This window comes from Aotus nancymaae, unplaced genomic scaffold (genome assembly GCF_030222135.1).
Source record: "Aotus nancymaae isolate 86718 unplaced genomic scaffold, 86718_ANA_hifiasm-v0.15.2.pri h1tg000006l, whole genome shotgun sequence".
Classification (NCBI taxonomy): domain Eukaryota; kingdom Metazoa; phylum Chordata; class Mammalia; order Primates; family Aotidae; genus Aotus; species Aotus nancymaae.
This window is the reverse complement of record NW_026988417.1, coordinates 35,261,676-35,284,535: the sequence shown is the minus strand read 5'-3', so window position 1 is coordinate 35,284,535 and position 22,860 is coordinate 35,261,676. Positions and strand designations below refer to the sequence as shown.

Sequence of the window (22,860 nt, the reverse complement as noted above, 5' to 3'; positions counted from 1 at the left end):
GCAAACATTCACTTTTTTTCTGTCAGAAACCTAAATTTTCTGTGGAGACTGACAGGTTCCCAAGGGTGGTGGAACTGTCCCTACTCCCAGGACCAGTGGTCATATAACCTAAGCCAGATAATGCATTTGTCATTCATTAATGCTGTTCACCAGAATATCCAATTTCGCCCTGATATGAATACATGATAGGATTACACTTTCTGGCCCCTGTGGTTGAGTGGGGCCAAGTGACTAGTTCCAGTAAATGAATGTGAATGAAAAAAAAATATGTGTCACTTTGAGGCCAAGCATTTAATTGCTAATATGGGTCTATCCAAAGGTCTTTCTTCTGGCCCTGTGATAGCAACCAAGTAGTGGCTGCTCTATCAGTCCTGGCGTAAGAACGACCAAGAAGCAGCCTACCTTTGAGGGTCAGGACAGATGAAAAGATTGTTGTTTAAGCCCTTGGGATTTGAGAGTTTTGCTATCATGCCAAAACCTAGGCGAATCTGCACTATATCTGTCTTCTGATTTCAGTGATCCACTCAGTGATGGGTTTGTGACAGATTTGGAGTGAGAATCAGGCCCTGGGCTTTTATGCATATTCATAGGGAAAAAGCTTCCTCTTTCCCACTGAACTTGGAGTTAGAAAGATGTAGCTATGTTGCCAGAATGAGGAGCAAGGATGTCAGAGAATGAAATTGGCACAGAGGAAAGCAGATAGATATGAAGAAGAGAGACAAGGTTCTTCCTGGTTTAAGAAAAAATATATAGATAGATACATCCTCAGATTTTTAATTTACATATATCAAAATTATTTTTTGCTTAAACACTTTGGATTTGCTTTTCTGTCACTTATATCAAAAGAGTCCTTAATGATATAAAGATTAAACTTAAACTTTAATAGGCATAGTCCACATTCAAGTTAAATAATCTGATGATATACTTGTGTCTGACAGCTGTTAACAGCTCTGCAACTAAACTATTTCCATAATAAATGCTCTTAGCAAAGTTTGACAACTAGTATTTTCTGACAGTGAATAGTACTTGATCAGATTCCATAAAAGACAGCATGCTGACATAGTGATAGTTCCAAAAATAGTAAACGTTTATTTTTTAAATGTGTTTGTTTTAAAATGATCACATTTTGCTTGGGACTCACCCAGACAGTACTAATCTCTCTGAGGCTACTGATTAAAATGTCATGTTACTTTATCTGTGGCAAAAAATAATACGACACAGAATTTGACAAGCATTGAAATCATCAAAATTCTCATTTTATAGTATATTTTACTTTGAGGATATTTTCTTTGTGATATTCATCATGCATAGATATTTAAACGTGAGTGTCACTAAAGTTTTGAGGTTAACTTTTTCTGAGAAAACCCTATTTATTAAAGTATTAATTTTAAATGCTATGCTATATTTAAAAAGCTTTAAATGTTTTCCCATTTTAAGTTATTCATGTTGATTATAAAATTATTTTAAAGTGGAAAAGTAAATGGAAGAAGAAAGTCTACATAGCCACATTGTTTGAAGTCAATACTATAATACATTGGTGAATTTATGGTAGTCTTTATTTCTATGTGGATTATTATTTGATACATAAAGTGGTGACATATTTGACATATTTTAAAATGTCATATCTCTGTTAATATTATATCATAAATATTGTCATAGTTATGTCAATATTTGACGTATTTTATGACAAATTGTGCACCTGAATTTCACCATTTGTAATCAGTGTAATCACTGTTGGATATCAATTCAAATGACCTGAGTGCCTACCACACGACTGAGAGAAGTGTTGTCTCCTAATATAACTGCACATTCTGACTGTAGGTCCATCTACCCTTGGAGCTTTGCCCAGTTCAGAGTGTCACAGTTACAGTCATTGTACAGAGAAGAAAACCCTACATAAGCTAAGTAGTCCTCAGTCTTCATGTGTGCTTCCCATTCTCTTTTGCTTTGCTGATGCTGCTGCCTCACTGCTGTTGAAAACATAAGCTCCTCCACAATCTGATGCTAGGCCCTCATTTGTTGTATTTACCAGCATGTGCCACTATTCTGATAATAGTTTCTAAGGTAAGGAACAACAAGAAATCTCTCTCCACTGTTATGCTATATGTGATTCAGTTATTCCACCCTGAGCTTGAGCTCCCAATGACACTGTACCATGGTGGACCCACTCACCCTGGCAACAACATGCCCTCACAGTAATTTTTTCAAAGAAATTTTCACAGTGCTAGAACTGTCTTATATTTTATCCAGTTCCTAGACAAAAAAAAAAAAAATGAGCCTAGGTCATCCTAGGCTGAAATTTGGTCATCCATTCAAATTTCCTTCTCTATTATGCTATCTTTTCTTGCTAACTGACATCAGAGTATCTACTTCAACCCAACAGAAATGTTTCGATAATGTTGCACCTCAGGAAAAAAAAAAAAAAAGTGATGACTTCAATCTGTTTAATCTCAGAAAGCTCTGTTTACTCTGTAGATTTGCCTGTATATCCCTAGGGAGAATAAGATTCATATACCAAGGAGCATACAGATAAGTAGATGTATTGCCTAAGACTTTTTGGGATACAGGTAACTGAAGCCCAAATCCATTTTACTTACTTATAAGTGAATCAATTATATTAATCCTTGTTTGTTAATGGGGCAAACAGACAAATGTGATAAAAACTCACAGATAAAAACTCTATCTGGAATTTGAGCATAATCTTTAATTACTTTTCTTCTCTGTTCTTTTCTCAGATAAAAACTCTATCTGGAATTCGAGCATAATCTTTAATTACTTTTCTTCTCTGTTCTTTTCTTTTTGTTTCTATTACTATTAATGACCATCTTTTTCCAGCAGCAGAAATCATGGCTGTTGACAACTCCTGACTTTTATATCCTAAAATATGAGCTACCCCCAAAATTATCCTTTTTATTAAGTATCAGGGAATTATGATCAGCCCCTTTCGGGTTAAGTATTTAATTATACATAGGGATAGTGATGAATATAGAAACTCTCATTGCATCTGCATGGATAGAAAAGACAATTTGCAGAAATTGTAGTACAATTCTCAAAATATAAGGTATCTAGCAGGCAAACTGATATATATACCCTCTGGCTGCATTTTCTCAAGCCTAACAGTATACAATCACATTTTCCCAGTGAAATACCTAAATGCCAAGCAAAGGACATTCAAAAGATTTTTTTGAAAGATAAAAAATCTGCTCCAATGCACCTTAATATTTTGTTTCTGTAATGAGAAATAGGCACTATTGGGAATTTTTCAAGGATAGTTTCTTTTTTATTTAAAAACCAAATTATTTCTCGCTTGACATTCCAATTAACAGGGAACTTTATTTTCTTAAGGAAAATAGTATATATGAATTGAAAATATTTCTAAGTACACTATCTCCAAGTTTAATACATGAAACAAATCTTATTTTCTCTTTACTTCAATGTTTCACTGAAACAATTTTACTCTATTAAATAAGATTTGCCTGTATTGAGAATATAACACTAATTGATTATTACAAAGGAAAATGTAGTATGTGTTATTTCATTACCTATAAAATTATCATTTCCTTCTTAGGTAGACTCTCTAAAATTTTAAAATTTAATACAGAAAATCCAGAATTATAAATAACAAATTTTGAATAAATAGCAAATTTAGAATAATCTCTAGTATAAAACAACTAGATCTTGATAAATGTGATTTTTGATACATAATTTTTTGGCTTGTATTCTTTTAAAATAATTTTTTGATACAAGTTCCTTTGAAATTTTCCAAACTCCTCTCCAAATAAAATGTGTGAAGTCAGGATTGCAGCTAAGGGAGCAACTAGACTGGAATGAGGGGATTACTCGGATGGCAAACACCTTTCTGGTAGTGTAGATTCAAGAGCATGAAACCGTAAGCAATAATCAAGTGAGAAGAACGTGAAGCTGTCAATACTTAGGGTCACAGCCATATCGGAAAGGTGAACTTGAGACCTTCACTAAGGCTCTCAACAAGGCTAATGTAGCCCCAGGTAAGTAGCAGAGGGTTCTCAGCAGAGATGGGAACAAATGCCACCTTGAGGAAAGCAACCCCATTATGCCTGAAGAAACCCCATGTTTGTATGCTTGCAAACAAAAGTTCTCAAGCAAATTGGGAAGTAAATACCATGGATGACAGATATAAACACTACCGAAGACTTCAGATGTTAGAATTAGCAGATTTAATATGAAAACAACTATAGATGAAAAGTTTAATAAAGGATAGTATCCAAAAAATAAGCAGGCAGAAATAAACTATAAAGATAATTCGAGAGATTTAAATAGGAGCCAAGTAGAACTTTTTCTTTCTTTCTTTCTTTCTTTTTTTTTTTTTTTGAGACAAGGTCTTACTCTGTCACCCAGGCTGGAGTGCAGTGGCATGATCTTGGCTCACTACAGCCTTGAGCCCCTGGGCTCCCACCTCAGCCTCCTGAGTAGCTTGGAAAATAGAGCTTTAAGAAATAAAAAATATAATTATCTAAAACAATTAACACAAATAACAGATTAAAAGTATATTTTAAGGTATGCATTATTTTTGTCATTTCAAACGGAAATGTGAATAAATTGCACAGAATATGGCACATAGAGATAGAGAGATGGAAAACATAAGGAAAGTAAAGCCATACAGAATTTAAAAAGAGGTGATCATATATACATCTATTTGGAAACTCAGAAGGACAGAGTACATACAATGGAGAAATACCAGTATTTGATTAGAAAACACATAAGAACTTTTCAGAAATGTGAAAAGGCATACATCCACCTACTCAGGAAGCATAATATATTGTATTCAGAAAAAGTTTAAAATTTATATCTAGATACATCATAGATAACTGCAAAACACCGAGTGCAAAGAAAAGATCTTGAAAGCAGCAGACAAAATAAAGCAGATCATCCATAAAGTTATGAAAATTACATCCACTGCAGTATTCAGAACAGCAATAAAGAGTGACATAGTATCTCCAAAGAAATGGGAAAAAATCATTTTCACCCTAGCAACTAGTAGCAAATGTGGTAGATGGTCTCCAAAGATGACCCCCGGTGAACTATGCTGTCTCCCACAACAAACTATAGTGACTCAACTTTAACCTACAGAGTGCTGCAAGAGAAGAAAATGTGTTAGGATAAATAAGTATAAGTGATCAAACAAAGAAATAAATAAAAGCAAAGGAATGATTGAAGATTTCAGAACAGTGGTTAAATTCGGTGGGGATGAGTTACTGTAGTGAGGACAAAGGGGATAGAATGAGGTGGGGCAAACAAGAAGATTGATAATTTTACCCATAATGATCAATTTATTGTTTGATAGTAGCTTTACCAGTTGTTCATTTCATTATGTGGTATGACTTACGTATATTTTATAAATATTCTTGGGTGTAAATCGCATATTGCATTTGAACAAGTGAATCTTAAAAACAATTGCATTATGCAGGAAAACTCATTTTTCATAGGGAAAAACCATTTTCCTGTCTAATTCTCTAAAATATTGATTGTATAGTATGGAATAAGCTCCTATTTAATCAAGTATTTTCCCCCTTTATTGCTATGAGAAATCTTTTCTGGCTCATCATTAAATGACTCTATATTTTCCCTAAAAATCACTCAGACATAAAGGCATATAACACAATACAGACCTTTTATTCTTAATATTCAGACTATGTTTTGGTCTCAAATAGCTTTTATCGTTTTCATTACATGGGGTATGGATTGCTTTTGGTGTTTCTGTTTTCATAGAAAATGTCTAACTGCCTTTCATTCTTTGATGAAAGAATGTGAAATAAACAGTTGAGATAAACTCACATTTTCTTGTTTTATGCTCCACTAGATGGAAAAAAATGTACCTACTATGTCTGAGATTAATAACAACATAGCACATTGTAATTTATCAATTTAACATTGTCAAAAAGTGCAGATGAATTTGCAATACAATCTACCTTTTCATGAGTGTACTCATTAATTTAATTTACCTAATGTTTTTAGTACCTACTATGTTTCAATTGTGTCAAGTGATGGTATGTAAAAGAGAATATATATTATTACTACAGTAGAATGTAGGATGTATACAAAGGATGGGGTTGGCACAAAATGAGCACTTGATTCCTCCTAGATAGTTTAGGATATCTGACAGAAAAAGAAAGAATTGAACTGAAACTTACAGAATGGACAAGAGTTTATCAGCTAAATATGGCAGAAGAAAGATTTCCTAGGAAAGAGATTATATACAAAGGCAAAAAGAGTGGCAATTTCTAGCAACTTGGCCAATTTGATGACAAATAGCCATTTTCCACCTCCACAGGAATTCTGCACAAAATATCACATAAACACACACACACACACACACACACACACACACACACACACACAAGCATAGCCACAATTATGTGAACTCAAAAGCTGAAAAAGAAATCCTCCCTAGATTTGGACTCAAGAATCTAAAAAGCAAGAATTCTCTTTCTTCCCTAGGAAACTCGAGGAATTAATTCTGTGGGTGCTTCTTTCCCCATCAGCCTCTTCTTCGCAACCCCAATCATGCGCATGTGCCAGGGGTTGGAGGTACTGTTTAAAATGTATTCCTGGGCATCAGATACAGCTTCCAGCTGTGCAGTAAGGGAGCCTGAACAGCAAGCCAGGATCTCAGCTTTATCACGAAGCTGGGATCTCAGAAGGGCATAATCCTCTCTGGCTATTTGGTTATTGGTAGCAATAACCAAAACCCTTTGGCTTGTTGACTCATGAAAGTAGTCAAGAAGCACACACAAAAAATTAACTGCTTCTGCTTGGGGGAGAAGAGCTGATATTTACATCTGATCAAAATTAAAATCAATACTTGGAAATGAATGTCTAAGGGTAAGAGCCATTGAACAGAATTAGTATGAAAGTCTGCAAGATTACTCTATGCTCCTAGATAGATGATATAGTGTTATCATGTTCATAGATAGATGATAGAGCAATCTAAAAATGACCGTAAAATAAATATACTTAAAAATTAAAGGAATAAAGGAAAAAATACAGTTGACCCCTGAACAACACAGGTTTGAATTCTGTGGGTCTACTTGTATGCAGATTTTCTTGCTCTTCTGCCACTCCTGAGACAGCAAGACCAACCTCTCTTTCTTCTCCTCAGCCTACTCAACATGAAGATGACAAGGATGAAAACCTTTATGATGATCCACTTCCACTTAATGAATCGTAAGCATATTTTCTCTTTCTTATGATTTTCTTAATAACACTTGCTTTTCTCTAGTGTATTTTATTATAAGAAGCAGTATATAGTACATATACCTTACAAAATATGTGTTAATAGACTGTATTATTGATAAGACTTTTCTCCTGGTCAACAGTAGGCTTTAAGTAGTTCAGTTTCTGAAGAGTCAAAAGTTATACACACATTTTCAGCTGCTTGGCGATTGGCATTCCTAATCCCCCTTCATTGTTCAAGGATCAGCTATATAAAGCATAGTATAAACAACGAAGCAGATTGGAAAAAGCACTAACCTTTTACAAATCTTAATTACAGTGAATAAAATGAGCAATTTAAACAAATGATAAAGAATTAATAATGTGTATAATAAATCTAAGGAAATCTCCCAAGCACATCATATAAAATATTTAAAAATATCAAAGGAAGATTAAGAAATATGAACAATAGTATAAATTATGTTTAACTCATTTCTATTTATTGTCCTGTTTATTTTATTTATATTATCTTGCTTAAACTTGCTCTTAAAAGTAGACACATATTACCCTGCTAGGGTTTTGTTTATTTTCTTTCTTTTCTCTCTCTGTCATATAAGTTTTACTTCTGAATTTTTTTTTGCTTTTATATTATTTACGCTTAATATCAATTTTTTAAAATAAGAATAATACTTGCTTGTTCTCAATATCTTGAATCTTATTAAGTCAGCCTATTAATTTTATCTACTTATTTTGTTAAAAACATGTGAGCAGTCCATTCTGTGAGCCCTTCTATTTAAAAACAAAACAAAAACAAAATGACGTGTTTGTAGGATGAAAATCCTAATTTCTCAATCTTGCTCTTTGAGAACTTGAGAACTTTGAAGTTTTTGGTTCATTTTTTTTTCCTGATATTAGTGCTGCAAAGAATATGACTGACAGCAGACTGATTTCATTCCTTTTTTACATAATTTGTTTCTGGTGAATGGATGCTTATGGAATTATGTTTTATTTAAACATACATTTCAATTTGTCATGCTATGTCGTGGGTGTTTTTCACAAATATTTCCTAATAACCAATCAGCATGTTTAACTCGAGGCTTTAATCAACATCAAAACATCAAATTCACTGACACCTTTCATTGTTGCTTTTCTTGGCCTTTTTTCCAATGGTACCTGTCAGTATTAGGTTGCAGCACTTTGAAATGACTCCTTTTCATATTTTGGTCCCTTTTCATCTCAGCTTATTATATTTATATCACATCCTTTTGTCTTTTCATCCTTTCTTCGTCTATTCTGATGACTTTCTGCTAGTGTTTCTTGGCAATTATGCTTATTGGCCACAACTAAACTTATAAAATAGGTTGCTTTAATATTCACCTGGTAACTTTAATTCTCATTATTCAAATGACTGTGAAATATCAAAATGAAGCTCTCTTCCTTTGTATTTCTACACGTTTGCTTTTTATTGTTGTTTTTGATATTCTTTAGAAATCTTGATATTGATATGTTTTTCCTAAAACGCTGTGTAGCACTTTGCTTTTTTTCTTACCCCTGAATGAACGCTCATCTACCATTTTTAGTTTGATAGCTATTCAAATTTCTTTCTTGAATCTAGAGGCAATATCCCTTTGCATAATAACTGATTCAATTGTCAGCATCTAGCCATTTTTACTGAGAATAATTCCTCTGGACTAAGGTATGCCTTTCTCCTACCTGTGCTGACAGAATTGCCAGTGCTTAGAATAGATTGAAGGTTTGAAAATGTGCCATGCCCAGCATGCATTTCTGCTAGTGTTCTTATAGTCTCCATCTTTATATTTATGCTTGTCGGAATTTTTGGGTCCATAACAGCTATAATTATTACCTTTTGTGGACCCACAATATTTTATTTCTAGTTTAAAGATATTTCATAATATTTTAATACATAGTTTAAATACAAAACATTTGACTGAAAGTTTTAATTATCTAAGCTTCTTTGTTTGACACGAAGCCAGTTCACAATATTAGAAACTTACTCACCAGTTGAAATGTGAAGGTGTAATCCTACTTGTTGTGGTACTCGCTGTTCTTTTATGATCTGTCTCAGACCCAAGATTGTTTTTACCAAGATATGGAGAACAAGGTAAAAATACAGTGACTGGCTTCTGAAAAGCATAAGTTGATGGGTGCTGAATGTGAACCAGAGGGCTTGTGGATAGTACTGAGTAGAAAGTGTCTTGCTGTGCTTTTAAATGTGCCACCAGAGCTGGGTCAACTGGTTGGATCTAAACAAAAAATATATATTTTTCTTATATTGTAATAGAAAAGAGGCAAACTATTGGTACATTTCTAAACCAGTTTTTAAAAAATTCTACAGAGCACAGTTTTATACATTTCTCTATACATTGTTAGCTGTAATCAACACTGCGTTTTATAAAATATTTATAATGTATAAAAGAACACAGTATTTGGGCCCTTTTTACAAAGTCTTTCTGAAATCTGTGTTCCCTGTCTAATGTTATAAATAGCTAAGAAACACACTTAATTGCAGGCAACAAAATGACCTAGAAAACAAAATAGATGTTTTATAATAATTTCTAATTAGAACTTTTGTTAGATCAAGTGATCTTTAGAAACTAGAAAAACATGACTATATTTACTTGTTTCCTTTCACATAAGAATGGTTAAAAATAAAAAATAGCTAAGATGATTCCAAAATTTCAAAGTTCATGGAAAATATCTATAAATAAGGTATTTATTATATGTTCTCTTCCTAATCATTCTTCTTTAGTTACCACTTATATTAACAACTGGGGGAATCAGAGAGGAGACTGTGGGAGGGGAAAGAGGCTAGATGGACAGGGAATATTATTTGAGGAAATAAGTCTTATAAAATATACATTGACATGCCATTTGCAAATAGTGTTTGCATATATTAAATCCTTATTCCCAAAAATGGACTGTTCATAATTAAATATAACCAAATATTTATAATAATAAAACTTTAATTGATTATCCACTTTTTTGCCATCTTCTCTGATCAAAATCTTTGAGTTATATATGAATTTTCCAAAGTCTGTAATCAATTCTTTCATAGCTGTGCAACATAAATTTTCCCAATAGTAAACAAAACAACACAAAAGACTAACTGGAGAAAACTTCCTAATAAAAAGAAGATTTTTTAAAATGAGATTTAACATGCTCAACATCATTACATTATCACTGATATCACTATATATTAGGCCATTACAACTACAAGAAAATAATCCATGTATTATTATATTAAATATTGGTACCTTCTTTGTTCTTTAGAACCATGCTTGGTGACCCACAAAATCTATGAGCGAGAACTCACCAATGTTTAATATGTTTACCTTTAACTGCACGAGTACTGGAGAGGTAAAAACTCCTGGAGGGTAATTTAAGGATATTCGAGAATCCATGCTTGACTTAAGTGTGAGACCTTTCTTTGTTACTGTGAACGACTCTTTCTTTAAACAAGACACAACGGAAAAGATACCCAATTTGTAAACTTTAACTGCAGCACAGGTCCCCTGTGTAGAATAAGGAACATTAAAACAAACTGTAGCACTGATTTGAAAAATACTTGCTGTTTAGACTCTGTGGATTGTCAAAAAAATCTATACACTCTTGATATAATCACCTACAATTTGAAATGATTCCATTAACTTAAAATGGAAGGTCATTTTATGAGATTACATAGAAATAGATAAGAGTTTCTTGAATTTAGACTACACAATAAAAAACAGAAATCAACATATTTCTTTAAATCTTTCTTCAAAATTGTGTGTATAATGGGCAATTATTTTCAGTGTTTTCACAAATATTATTATTTCTAGAATTCTAGCCATATAGTGAGAATGGATTTTAAATACTGACCTTTATCCAAAACATTCCATACTGTTTTAGGGAATTCTAAAGACTGGAATTTCATTATTTGGGTAATTTGCTCAAATGCTATAACACCTGTACTGTCAGCAAATTCTTTCTTCTAATAGCTCACAATATCTTAGGTTCCCCAATTAAAGTCATTTTCTTTATGTCTGTCTTCTGTGCAGTGGGAGCAAATGACGAAGACATTTGTGTTTCTTCTTTATATAGTGACATTCAAATTTGTAATGCATATATACAGACACATACTCAAGCTTTTATATTGCACAAAAGGGAACTGCATACATAAATGAAAACAAAATGATCTTCTCCTATAATCACCAAAGCTTAAAATGAGGAGGCAGACTTAGAAGTGATTTGGTCTATTCATACTTCCCCAAACAACAGCCAGGCTCTGCCCCAGCATGAATGGATAATCATGCTCACACACAAAAAAACATTTTGGGACAATCACAGTGGAAAATAGTCTACCATTTGAAAGCTGACTAAGGCAGAGATTTCACAATATCGCTGAATGAATCTGTCTCTGGGAAAATTCAGGGCATGATGAATATTGTTAACTGGCCAGAGGGAAAATTGTGAGAGGTGAAAAAGAAAGATCTTCTAGAAACCAACAGTGGTTGCTGTGCACTTAGATCACATTTGATAGATACTGAAAACCCAAAAGCATTTTTAAATAATTAGAATTTTAAAATGTCATACAATCCACATAAAACTTTGAAAGTAATCCAGAATGTAAAATTTTTTTCTTACCATAAAGAGAAAAGTTTATGCCTATATTTGTTATGATGGACAATGATTCCCTCTCTCTCTATTCCTCTCTCTCTCTCTTTTTGCTTCAATTATCCACTTACTAAACATCCCCCAAACTCATTTTGTGACAAGTGGGCTATACATAGTTTTTGCTTTTATTATGATAGTTACACAAACTGGCCAAAATGTAAGAGCCCCAATCAAGGGCAATGCTGACTAGACTATCATACCTATAAACTTCTGAGACTAAATATAAAATGTATTAGTTGCAAGAATTGGAATAAGTCAATGGAATAGGCTTAGCTTTCATATTCAACTATATATAACCTTGCTTGAAACCCAGAAAAAATCAAAATCAGAAAATAAATATGTAATAAATAATTCTATGTATATATGGATTTTTCTTACATTTATTATCTGCCCTCCCTATCAAATGACAACTTTCATAAAGCTGAAAAAGATAAATATTTTAATTGCTTAAAAAGAAGTTCAGTGGCCCAAAGAAAAACTTTAAATATTAGTCTCCATGAACTCCATACTAAATTTAATGGTTGTTATATTATCTCTTCACAGCATATGAATTTGTGATCATACAGAGCCTCCGAGTTGTTACAATTAAAATCTGACATGAAAATGATAATTTATTAACAACAAACCTGTGTTTATAGGCTTCCTTCTATCTTCATAAGTGTATTATCTATTTAATACTTACAACCATACCAGGTAGATACTATTATCATGTTCATTTTTGAGATGAAGTAATTGAGTCACAGCAAGGTTGCATAATTTTCCCAAGTTCACACAGCATGAAAGTGTAGAACCATATTTCAAACCTGACCAACATTCTCCTACAGCACACTTCTTAACTACCACATATATTTTCTTCCATGTATAGACCAAATTTCATTTACAGACTTACTAACAATCTCAAGACATTCACACAAATACACAAATTTTTAAATTTTTTATGTTTTCTCAACCTGTGGATGATAAAAAATAAAACTATTATCATCTGGGGATTCCAACATTCTTAAATTTAGACAAGGGTCCATCATATTAGAAACGTTGGTCTGAAGTTAGTCTAAAGCACAAAAGTAATTAAGCCATGGTGTTGGTTTTGTTTCCCAGGTGAAAAAAATAACATTTGATAGCTGCTAGACCCAAGCTCTCCATTCCTAACTTTGGCTAATCATTTCTGTCCTTTGATCTTTATGGATGGCAATAAATTGTGAATGCCCTGGCACAGATCAATACATCCTTCCATTTATTACTAGTGGAGCAATTATATCTACACTACAATCTATTAGTCTGAGTAATATTTAGAAGACGAGCCAAACAGCAAATGTAGATACAGCCAAGAATTCACTAACCTTATAACCTCCCTTTATTCCTTCCAGTGAATTTGGGTTTAAGTAACTTGATTGAAGGTTTAAGTCACATACCTTCACCATGATATCTCTGTAATTTCCTCTGTACCGTGCAGTGAATGGAATTGCAATGCCTATTGGAAATGGAATTCTCTTTTCCTCATCTGAGTATTCAACAGTTATGACATTGCTAACTAACTCTTCATTATCACCCACTATTAAAGAACTCATGTTATTTATTATCCGGCATTCTAGTTGTTGTAGAACGTATGATGGTGCTGTAATATAACAAGACACTTGGGGGTCAGCGTCATCACTCAGCACATCAAGATACCTGGAGGGGGAAAAAGAATGTCATTTTTCCAATTTGATTTATGTACTCTACAGCTAAATGCAGAAATGCACAGACTAAATCTACACTGTCTTAGTGTGAATTCCTGTTCTCCTACTGATCAACTCTGTGACCCTGGGCAAGATACTCAGCCTCTCTGTGTCTCAGTTTCCTCAATGGTAAAATGGTGATAACATAATACCTATCTCATGGGAGTAGGAATTAAATGAATCATTACATGTTAAGTAATTAGAGCTATGTCTGGTACACTATAGGTGTTATATATGTTAGCTATAATTACTTTTGTTACTATTGTTATTTAAGCAATTGATTCATTCCACAATAAGAAGCTGAAGATAGCTAAAGTTTTTTGGCAAAACAACTGCTAACACCTGAATAGTTTCCTCAATTGTGAGGAGAAGGAGTAAACATATATGAAGTATTGGAATTGTCTAAACAAACTAGATCAAATGCTGATGATGATTATATACTTTTAGAAAAGCTGAGGAAGGTACAAAAGAACTGTGAATTTATCATTAATCACAGTAATTAGGAAAAGATTATTTACAATCTCCAAAAAATCAATCCAAAATCTTATTTTGATCATTCATTCTACTCTTTTTCTAACCATCAATTTTGCCAAGGATTTTAGAGTCATAGATTTGAATTCAAATTTGAGATCAATCACTATTTACTTGACCTTACACATTAATAATTATTATTAAAATAGCTAATATTTTGAACCTTTCTGTTAAGTAGTTTTTAGGCTATGCATTATTCTTGCAACTATTGTATCAGTCATGTGCTACTAACATAACTATTTTACAGATAAAAAAATGGAGGCTTAGAAAATTTAACTTTTTTAAAGATCCCACAGATGGTAAGTGAACAGATAATTGGCTCCATCTATCTTTAATATGAAAGTCCAGATTCTTAAATATAGTATCTTAATTCCTCAAATCATTCAAAAGTGCTGATTACTTTATTCATTGCAAATTGAAACTAATATCTAATTCCCAATAGTGTGAAGACTGAATGAGATAAAACACATTTAGACTTATAATGTGTTGAACTAGGATGTGTGCTCAATAAATGCTGGATTTCTACATTAAAATTACCAACTTGAGTTCCTCCCTTTTTTTTTGTACTTTAGGTTCTGGGGTACATGTGCAGATGTGCAGATCATGCATGGTTGTTGCATAGGTACTTACAGGGCAAGGTGGTTTGCCACCTCCATCCCCTCATCACCTATATCTGGCATTTCTCCCCATGTTATCCCTCCCTACCCTCCCCACCCCTCACTGTCCCTCCCCTAGCCCCCCACCAATAGACCCCAGTGTGTGATGCTCCCCTCCCTGAGTTCCTCCTTTTTTTATTACTTCTCATGTATACTAGTGAAATGATTGAAATACAGGCAATGTTAAAGAGAAATAAGAGGATCTATATACAACATAGCATTAATGTTCAACTCTAGAATAATGAGATTTTAGACGTTTTTCAATCATAGTTAGAAGGAATAGAAAATGACCCAGCACATTGTTCTGCTTGAGTATTATTTGGTGATGGTGTTAAAAGTAATTCAGAAAATGAGAAACATTGTTTAATAGAGGATACAGTGACCTAGCATTGCATAACTTTAGGAATGACTCTCCTCTGTGCCTTGGAAATCACCTTAATACACTTTTCTTCCAGGAGGTATGTTTCCCAACTGACAGATGAAGGAAGGCAAGGAGACTTTTAAATGCTTCCATTTTCTCTAGCCGTAGTCAAATAGGTCTAGGCTAGACACTAAAATACAGTTATGCGGTAGTTACCAAAACAGCATGGCACTGATATACAAATACTATATAGACCAATGGAAAAGAATAGAGAATCCAGAAATAAAGCCAAATTCTTACAGTCAACTGATCTTCAACAAAGTAAACAAACCCTAAAGTGGGGAAAGGACACCCTATTCAACAAATGATGCTGAAGTAATTGACAAGCCACATGTAGAAGAATAAAACTGAATCCTCATCTCTCACCTTATACAAAAATCAACTCAAGATGTATCAAGGACTTAAATCAGACCTGAAACCATAAAAAAAATTCTAGAGGATAACATCAGAAAACCCTTTCTAGACCTTGGCTTAAGCAAAGACTTCATGACAAAGAACCCAAAAGCATATGCAACAAAAACAAAATTAGATTGGACTTAACTAAGCTAGAAACCTTCTATACAGCAAAAGACACAACCAGTAGAGTAAACAGATAACCCCCAGAGTTGGAGAAAATCTTCTCAATCTACATATCTGACAAAAGACTAACAACCAGAATCTACAAGGAACTCAAACAAATCCACAAGAAAAAAACAAACAATCCCATCAAAAAGTGAACTAAGAACAGTATAAACAATTTTCAAAAGGAGATATACAAATTGCTAACACACATATGAAAAAATACTCAACATCACTAATTATCAGGGAAATGCAAATCAAAACCACCATGCAATTCCACCTTACTCCTGCAAGAATGGCCATAATCAAAAAATTTTTTAAAAAATGCATGTCAATGTGGATGTGGTGAAAAGGGAACACTTTTACACTGCTGTTTGGAATGTAAACTAGTACAACCATTATGGAAAAAAGTGTGGAGATTCCTTAAAGAACTAAAAGGAGAAGTACCATTTGATCCAGCAATTCCTCTACTGGGTATCTACTCAGAGGGAAATAAGTCATTATATGAAAAAGATACATGGATACTCATGTATATAGCAGCACAATTCACAATGGAACAAGCCCAAATGCCCATCAATCAAGTTAATAAATTGTTGTGTGTGTGTAGATATATATATAACATATATATATAAAAAACAATAGCATTCCATGGTGCATATATATGTATATATTCAGCCATAAAGAGGAATGAAATGATGGCATTCACAGCAAGCTGGATGGAATTGGAGATCATTACTGTAAATGAAGTTACTCAGGATTGGGAAAACAAACATCATATGTTTTCACTTATAAGTGGGAGCTGAGCTATGAGGATGCAAAGGCATAAAAATGATACAGTAGACTTTGGGGACTCTGGAGAAAGGGTGGGAGGGAGGTAAGGGATAAAAGACTACACACTGGGTACAATGTACACTGCTCAGGTGATGGAGACACCAAAATCTCAGAAATCACCACTAAAGAACTTATTAGTGTAACCAAATACCACCTGTTCCCCAAAAACCTATTGAAATTTTAAAAACTAAGAATTTTTTAAATTAAAAATTTAAAAAATAAAATACAGACATGTAGAACATAAAAACATATCAGTAAACAATGGACTGCACATGTAATAGTGGTCCAACAAAATTATAATACTGTATTTTTGCTGTACTTTTTCTATGTTTAGATATGGTGAAATACACAAATACTTACCATTGTGTTATAGTTGCCTGTAGTATTCAGTATAGTAACATACTGTACAGGTCTGTGATCTAGGAGCAGTATGCTCCACCATATAGACTAGGTGTGCAGTAGGCTATACCATCAAGATTTGTGTATGCACACTCTGCATTATTTGCACAATGGCAAGATCACTCAACCACACATTGCTGTGAACATATCCCCATCATTAAGTAACAGATGACTGTAATCACACTGGTTTATTCTAGCCTTGTTTTCCCTTTGTGTATGCACCAGGACAGCTAAGAAGAGATAGATTTCTTTCAGAAACCTATCTGGGGGAATTGACAACAGATTCTGAGTGAGGTTTTATTTATCACACACATCCTTTATGTGGCCTGATGGCTTCCTAGGCTGAGGGATTGCAATGAGTACTCAACTTCTCAAATACACAAACCAAGCACAATTGGTTTGGGTGCTGCAAAGAGGAAATCACTAACCAGGAAACACCTAAAGGAGGTGTTAGAGGGAGTGGTTCAGGCAATGACTCATTAACAGATGCTTTGAGTCATTTCTGAATGTGCGAATGTGAAGCCTCAATGCTTTTCTGAAGTGAGACTAGGTAACCGCATACTGACTACTTTAGCAGTTGTTTTTTTGGAGCGGTAATTCTTACAAATCCTGTAGGTCTATCATGCACTGAATATCCTCATCCATAGAATTCATCAGACTCTGACCTGTAGAAACCTTACAGCTAAATTAGAACCACCTCTTCATTTTATAGGTGAGATAACTAAGGTCAAGATGAGCAAAATGACTTGCCTAAGATCATAGTCCTCAAAATGGTATCATAAACCGGAAAGAGCGTCAGCACATCACTGCAGAGGTGGGGGAACTGAAGGATAGTAGTGAGTGGCAGGTGAAGAAAGTGGGGGGTGTTGGGGCTAAAATAAATTAATAGACTAGCATTTACCTGGGTGTGAATATCTAAAAACGTGGCCTAGTGCTAGATCCTTTAAATGATTTTCTCATTTGACCTTACCAAATGATCCCAGGATGTATATATTATTTCTACACACAAGAAAATGATGCTAAGAAATGAAGCAAGTTGCCTAGGGTCAAGGAATTAGTAGTGTATAATAAAACAGAAGATGAAATTTAAGTTTGTCTGATTCCCAAAACAATTTGGGTGTTATGTTTGTCTGGGAAAATATGGTCTATGAATATCTTATTTTATATGGACAAATAGGGCCTTATTATCTCTTTGCACAGGAGAGAAGATTTATAAAATAGATTGGTCTTTCTCACTTTTTTGAAGTCACAGTCTCTCTTAGAGAATCTGATGACCATATCCGAGGAAACTGAATCGGTCTGAACACACATGTTCAATTTTAAGAACCTCCCAAAGCTCATCCAGGAACTCCCTAGAGTTCTACAGACACAAGTTTAAAACTCATAATGATTTTCTTAAGAATATTAATAAAGTAAATCTGAGGCTAAAAAATTTTCTCCAAATTTTTAACACTCTGTAGTCTTCTAGTCTTTCTTATTATAATTGAAATGGTAGCAATTTGCAAATTGTTCGTGATCTGGACAATTGTTCATTTTAACTACTTTCCTAGCTACTCAATTTCTTCCTCTTTAAAAAAAAAAAAATGAAATGTGTTTGTTTCTTAAAGCTGTAAGAAATAAACAATATTAATAATAGTGGCCACATCAATTTTTACAGGAGTGATTTAAGCTGAATTACTGATTTACAATATCTTTAGGAGGTATGAAATGGAAATTTTATTCATGTATAAATACTATGCATATTGCTATAGTCTAAATGTTTGTGTCTCCCAAAATTCAACGTTGAAACCCTGGCCCCCAAGGTGATGGTCTTAGGAGGTGAGACCTTTTGGGACGTGATTAGGTCATGAGGATGGAGCCCTCATGAATGAGATTAATGCCTTTATAAAATAGGCCCAAAGGCCCTCATTCGCGTTCTCCACAAAGTGAGAACACAGCAAGAAGGCATCTTCTATGAACCAGAAAGCCCTCTTCAGACACCAAATCTGTCAGCACCTTGATCTTGGATTTCCAAGCCTCCAGAACTGTGAGAGATAAATATCTGCTGCTTAAAAGCTATCCACTTTATGATGTTTTGTTATAAGAGCCTGAATGAACTAAGACATGTACTAACTATAGAAACACACATATAAGTAGGCATACTTAAGCACTTCTCACATTGCATTTACTTACTCCTTTTCCATTATGTTATGCTTGTGCTTTATATTCTCTGAATCATTGGGAAGAGTACTATTTATATATTTCTTGGAGATATCACATATTATTGAGGATGTGGTCATCTCTTCTCTTTGGCTTTCTGAGGTCTCTTGAATTTCTCTCTCTGTTGTCTGGATTATGCCATGAATCTCTTCCCTGTTGCCATTTGTGTCCTCAACAGTTATGTGTTCTATTTGTTTTTCATCTTCATTTTCTGCATTATCTGGGAACATTTTGTTCTGTGACTCTTCTTGCCCCATTACACGTCCATTCAATGACGTATTGTTTTCTTTTTCCCCTAATGCTGAACTCATGTGTGTTTTATTTTCTTTTAACTGGACCTGGTTTGTGTAATGACTTTCCTCTCCATTTGTGGGAGAAACAGTAGCTGTTTCTATGGCATTTAGTTGCCCTCTTGCAGCAATGTAGGCTGCTTTCGTATCTTGAATGGAGGACATTGTCTGCTGTGGAGTACATTCATCATGCATGCCGCATAAATTACACATCTCCTTTTCTTCTTTCTTTAGAAGTGCAGCCGTGCTCCCCAAATGTTCAGTTATTTTTATGAGGCAGTCTATGAAAGTAATGATTTCTGCACACACATACATAGACACACAAAGAATAAATACAAAACTAAATCAAATTATGTTTCTGCACTGCCATCTAATGAGACATGGCAAGATAATTTTAGAAACCAACAAAGACCTTTACTAGACATTTAAGCCAACCTCCTGAAGGAGAAGTAATTGTACAACTGTCACTCTCTTAACATTGTTGGATTGACAACAAAACACTTTGAACATGGTAGCAAAGAGTAAATCTAATCCCTCTTATGAAGATACTTTGACTATTTAAAGACAGATGTCATAACCTCTCACACCCCCAATAAGAACTGAAGTCAACATCTCCCTCAATTGTTTTTCATTTGGTATAATTTTGAGAACTGTTCTTTTGCCACTGGATGTACAACAGTTTATCAATGATCCATTTAAAATGCTGGGCCAAAAATTAGGTGAACACTCCAGATGAGGCTTGGGTAGCAGAAACACCATACCTCCGTTATTTCGGCCAATGTAGATGCTATGTTTTGGAACCTAGTTTGCTGCTATGAGAATTGGATTATGTTTACACTATTCCTCCTGATGAATTTGTGATCATGATAATTTTCAAATTTGTCCTTCAAAGAATAGTTCTGACCATACCAATTCTCTGATTGGAACCTACAGTGGGCACTCAAAGCCTACTAAATCAAGTCAACCTGTGGAGTAAACTCTCAGCAGAGTCTAATCTGATATAATCTCTCACTCCATCATCATTCTTCTCATCCTCCTATGTGTTCATCCTGCTTCTCCTCACTACTGAGGTCACCTGGTGACTTCTTGAAGGCTTAGTACCTCTCTAGTCTTTAGAGTTCAGTTCTGAACTAAAGAATATGTAATTTAAGGACCCATAGCTTAGTGTTTTTTTTTTTTTTTTGAGACGGAGTTTCGCTCTTGTTACCTAGGCTGGAGTGCAATGGCGCGATCTCGGCTCACCGCAACCTCCGCCTCCTGGGTTCAGGCAATTCTCCTGCCTCAGCCTCCTGAGTAGCTGGGATTACAGGCACGCGCCACCATGCCCAGCTAATTTTTTGTATTTTTAGTAGAGACGGGGTTTCATCATGTTGACCAGGATGGTCTCAATCTCTTGACCTCGTGATCCACCCGCCTTGGCCTCCCAAAGTGCTGGGATTACAGGCGTCAGCCACCGCGCCCGGCCCAGCTTAGTGTTTTTAAAACAAATCATCCCTTCACTAGTCTGGGCTCTTCTTTGGGATCTAGTTCTGACAACTTGTTTTTTGTCTTGTTTTGTTTTGTTTTGTCTTATACCTGAGAACTTGTCTTTATTTTTCACTCCTGTTCTGGTAGCCAAGTCCTTGTTTTTCCTGAATATATCTTTGTCCTGTTATGTTGCCAAGGACCACGTTCCACTCCCTCCAGAGACTAAAGATCTGATTATGGACTCCAGCTGATGGCTTCTCAGTCATGCTGCCTTTGGACAGGTTTCCCTGATGTCCACTGTTTGCCCTTTAGGACTGAATTTCTTAATATCATCTACCCTGGGATTTCCTTATAGGTGGAACCTGCCCACTTATCTTGATACTGTATTATTTAGAGTTGGATTTCATGGTGCCACCTATATGCCTATATGGAGTAATGATTGTTATCTCGGATTATATTCATCAGATTCCTCATTCTTCCTGCCTTACTGTACTTTTCTGCATCCATAACTGGACCTATTCCCAAGAATCCCTCTCCAGCCCCAGTGTGTGGGGATCCAATTCCCTATCCCAGCCCCCTCCAGTCTTCCCAGTAATTTTGCAATTAATAAGTCTAAGCTGAAATGACCCTAGAGATAGAATATTATATTGATACACACACACACACACACACACACACACACACAACTACTAGCTCTGCCTCAAACTAGGCCTGTATTTTCCTGTCTCTTAATCTTGGGTCCTACTAAAAATACCTAGGCTCCCTATTTCCTACTGCACAAATACAATTCATTCTTTAAGCTTCAGCTTAAATGCCACATTTGTTCTAGCAAACTTCTCAATTCCCCACCCTACAGATGGGATTTAGACTGCTTCTGAAGTCCCAAAGCACTTCATTCATGTGTTTCTAATGAGACAGGCCCCAATGTCCCTGGTATTATTGTGCATTTGTCTTGACTTATTTCCCCTGTGACATTGTTAGTCTTTTGTGGACAGAAACTCTATTGGAGCCTGTTGGTATGTTCATAGCCCCTCTCAGGTCTTGCCCTAATCAATATTTCTTAAAGAAAGAATAAACTAGAAAAAAAATACTTGCCTTGTCTCCAGACACATTGATTCTCCTTGTCAAGCAGCACACACAGCTGCTGGCAGGTGGAACGCAGGGTGCCTGCTGTGTGCTCCAGCAGATGGTGGAGGGCCCCGCTGAGCTCTTGACCCAGAAAGACCACAGTGGCCATCCAAGTGGCCCCACCAGCCCCCTCACAAAGGTCATCACCCAGGAGTGCCTGCTTTAGCATCTGGTTTTGTCTCCAAATCTGCTTCAATATTTGGCCCAGTTTACCTGAGCCCATGCATTCCGTATCCATTTTATGATCCAAAAGTGGTACGTTCTCTTCTGCCAGCAAAGCCTAAAGGTTTTGCAAATTCAAACTTGGCGATGGTTATTTCTCCTAAACTCTAGGAGATGATCCAAGTCAGCCAGCCAAGTACTTTCTCACAACATAATAGTTTATTCAGTTTAGTGTTGACTAGTGAAAAGTTACTAGGTGACCAAGAAAGGCCGTTCCTGTACCATGGATGCTATTGTGTACAGAATAGATTAATCACTGGGGTAGAGCTAACTCACACGATCCAATTCTCTATGTAAGTTTTACAAATTCAATATACTGTGTAAGTCCCAAATACCTTTCAAGTTTTAAGGCAACAAAATATGGATTCTAGGTAGGATAAGAAGTTTATTAATCAAAGGTAAACTGTTTGAACAATATTACTCATAGGAGTCCTGTATACTTAAAAATATTTATGGATGAAATAATGTGATGTCTGATTTGCTTCTAAATAATCTGGGAGCATAGGGTTGGGGTAGAGGTATAAAATTTGCTGTAAGAATTAATAAATGTTGAAGCTGGATATGGTTACATATGA

At 34.9% G+C, this 22,860-nt stretch overlaps 1 protein-coding gene across 3 annotated transcripts in view; it reads right to left on the bottom strand.

The window, feature by feature from the left end:
- The window catches only part of DTHD1 (death domain containing 1), a 62,044-nt gene extending 39,743 nt beyond the window's left edge, over positions 1 to 22,301 (bottom strand). The window contains exons 1-5 of one of the 3 annotated variants that reach the window (XM_012474880.2): positions 22,031 to 22,301; positions 19,152 to 19,767; positions 13,206 to 13,536; positions 10,545 to 10,724; positions 9,211 to 9,455 (exon numbers count right to left, since the gene is read on the bottom strand). In XM_012474880.2, the coding sequence (XP_012330303.2) occupies positions 9,211 to 9,455; positions 10,545 to 10,724; positions 13,206 to 13,536; positions 19,152 to 19,767; positions 22,031 to 22,301 (1,643 nt within the window). The remainder of the gene's footprint in view (positions 1 to 9,210; positions 9,456 to 10,544; positions 10,725 to 13,205; positions 13,537 to 19,151; positions 19,768 to 22,030) is intronic. The other 2 variants (XM_012474881.3, XM_064364091.1) reach the window with 2 other exon arrangements.
- Between the last annotated feature and the right edge of the window lie 559 nt (positions 22,302 to 22,860).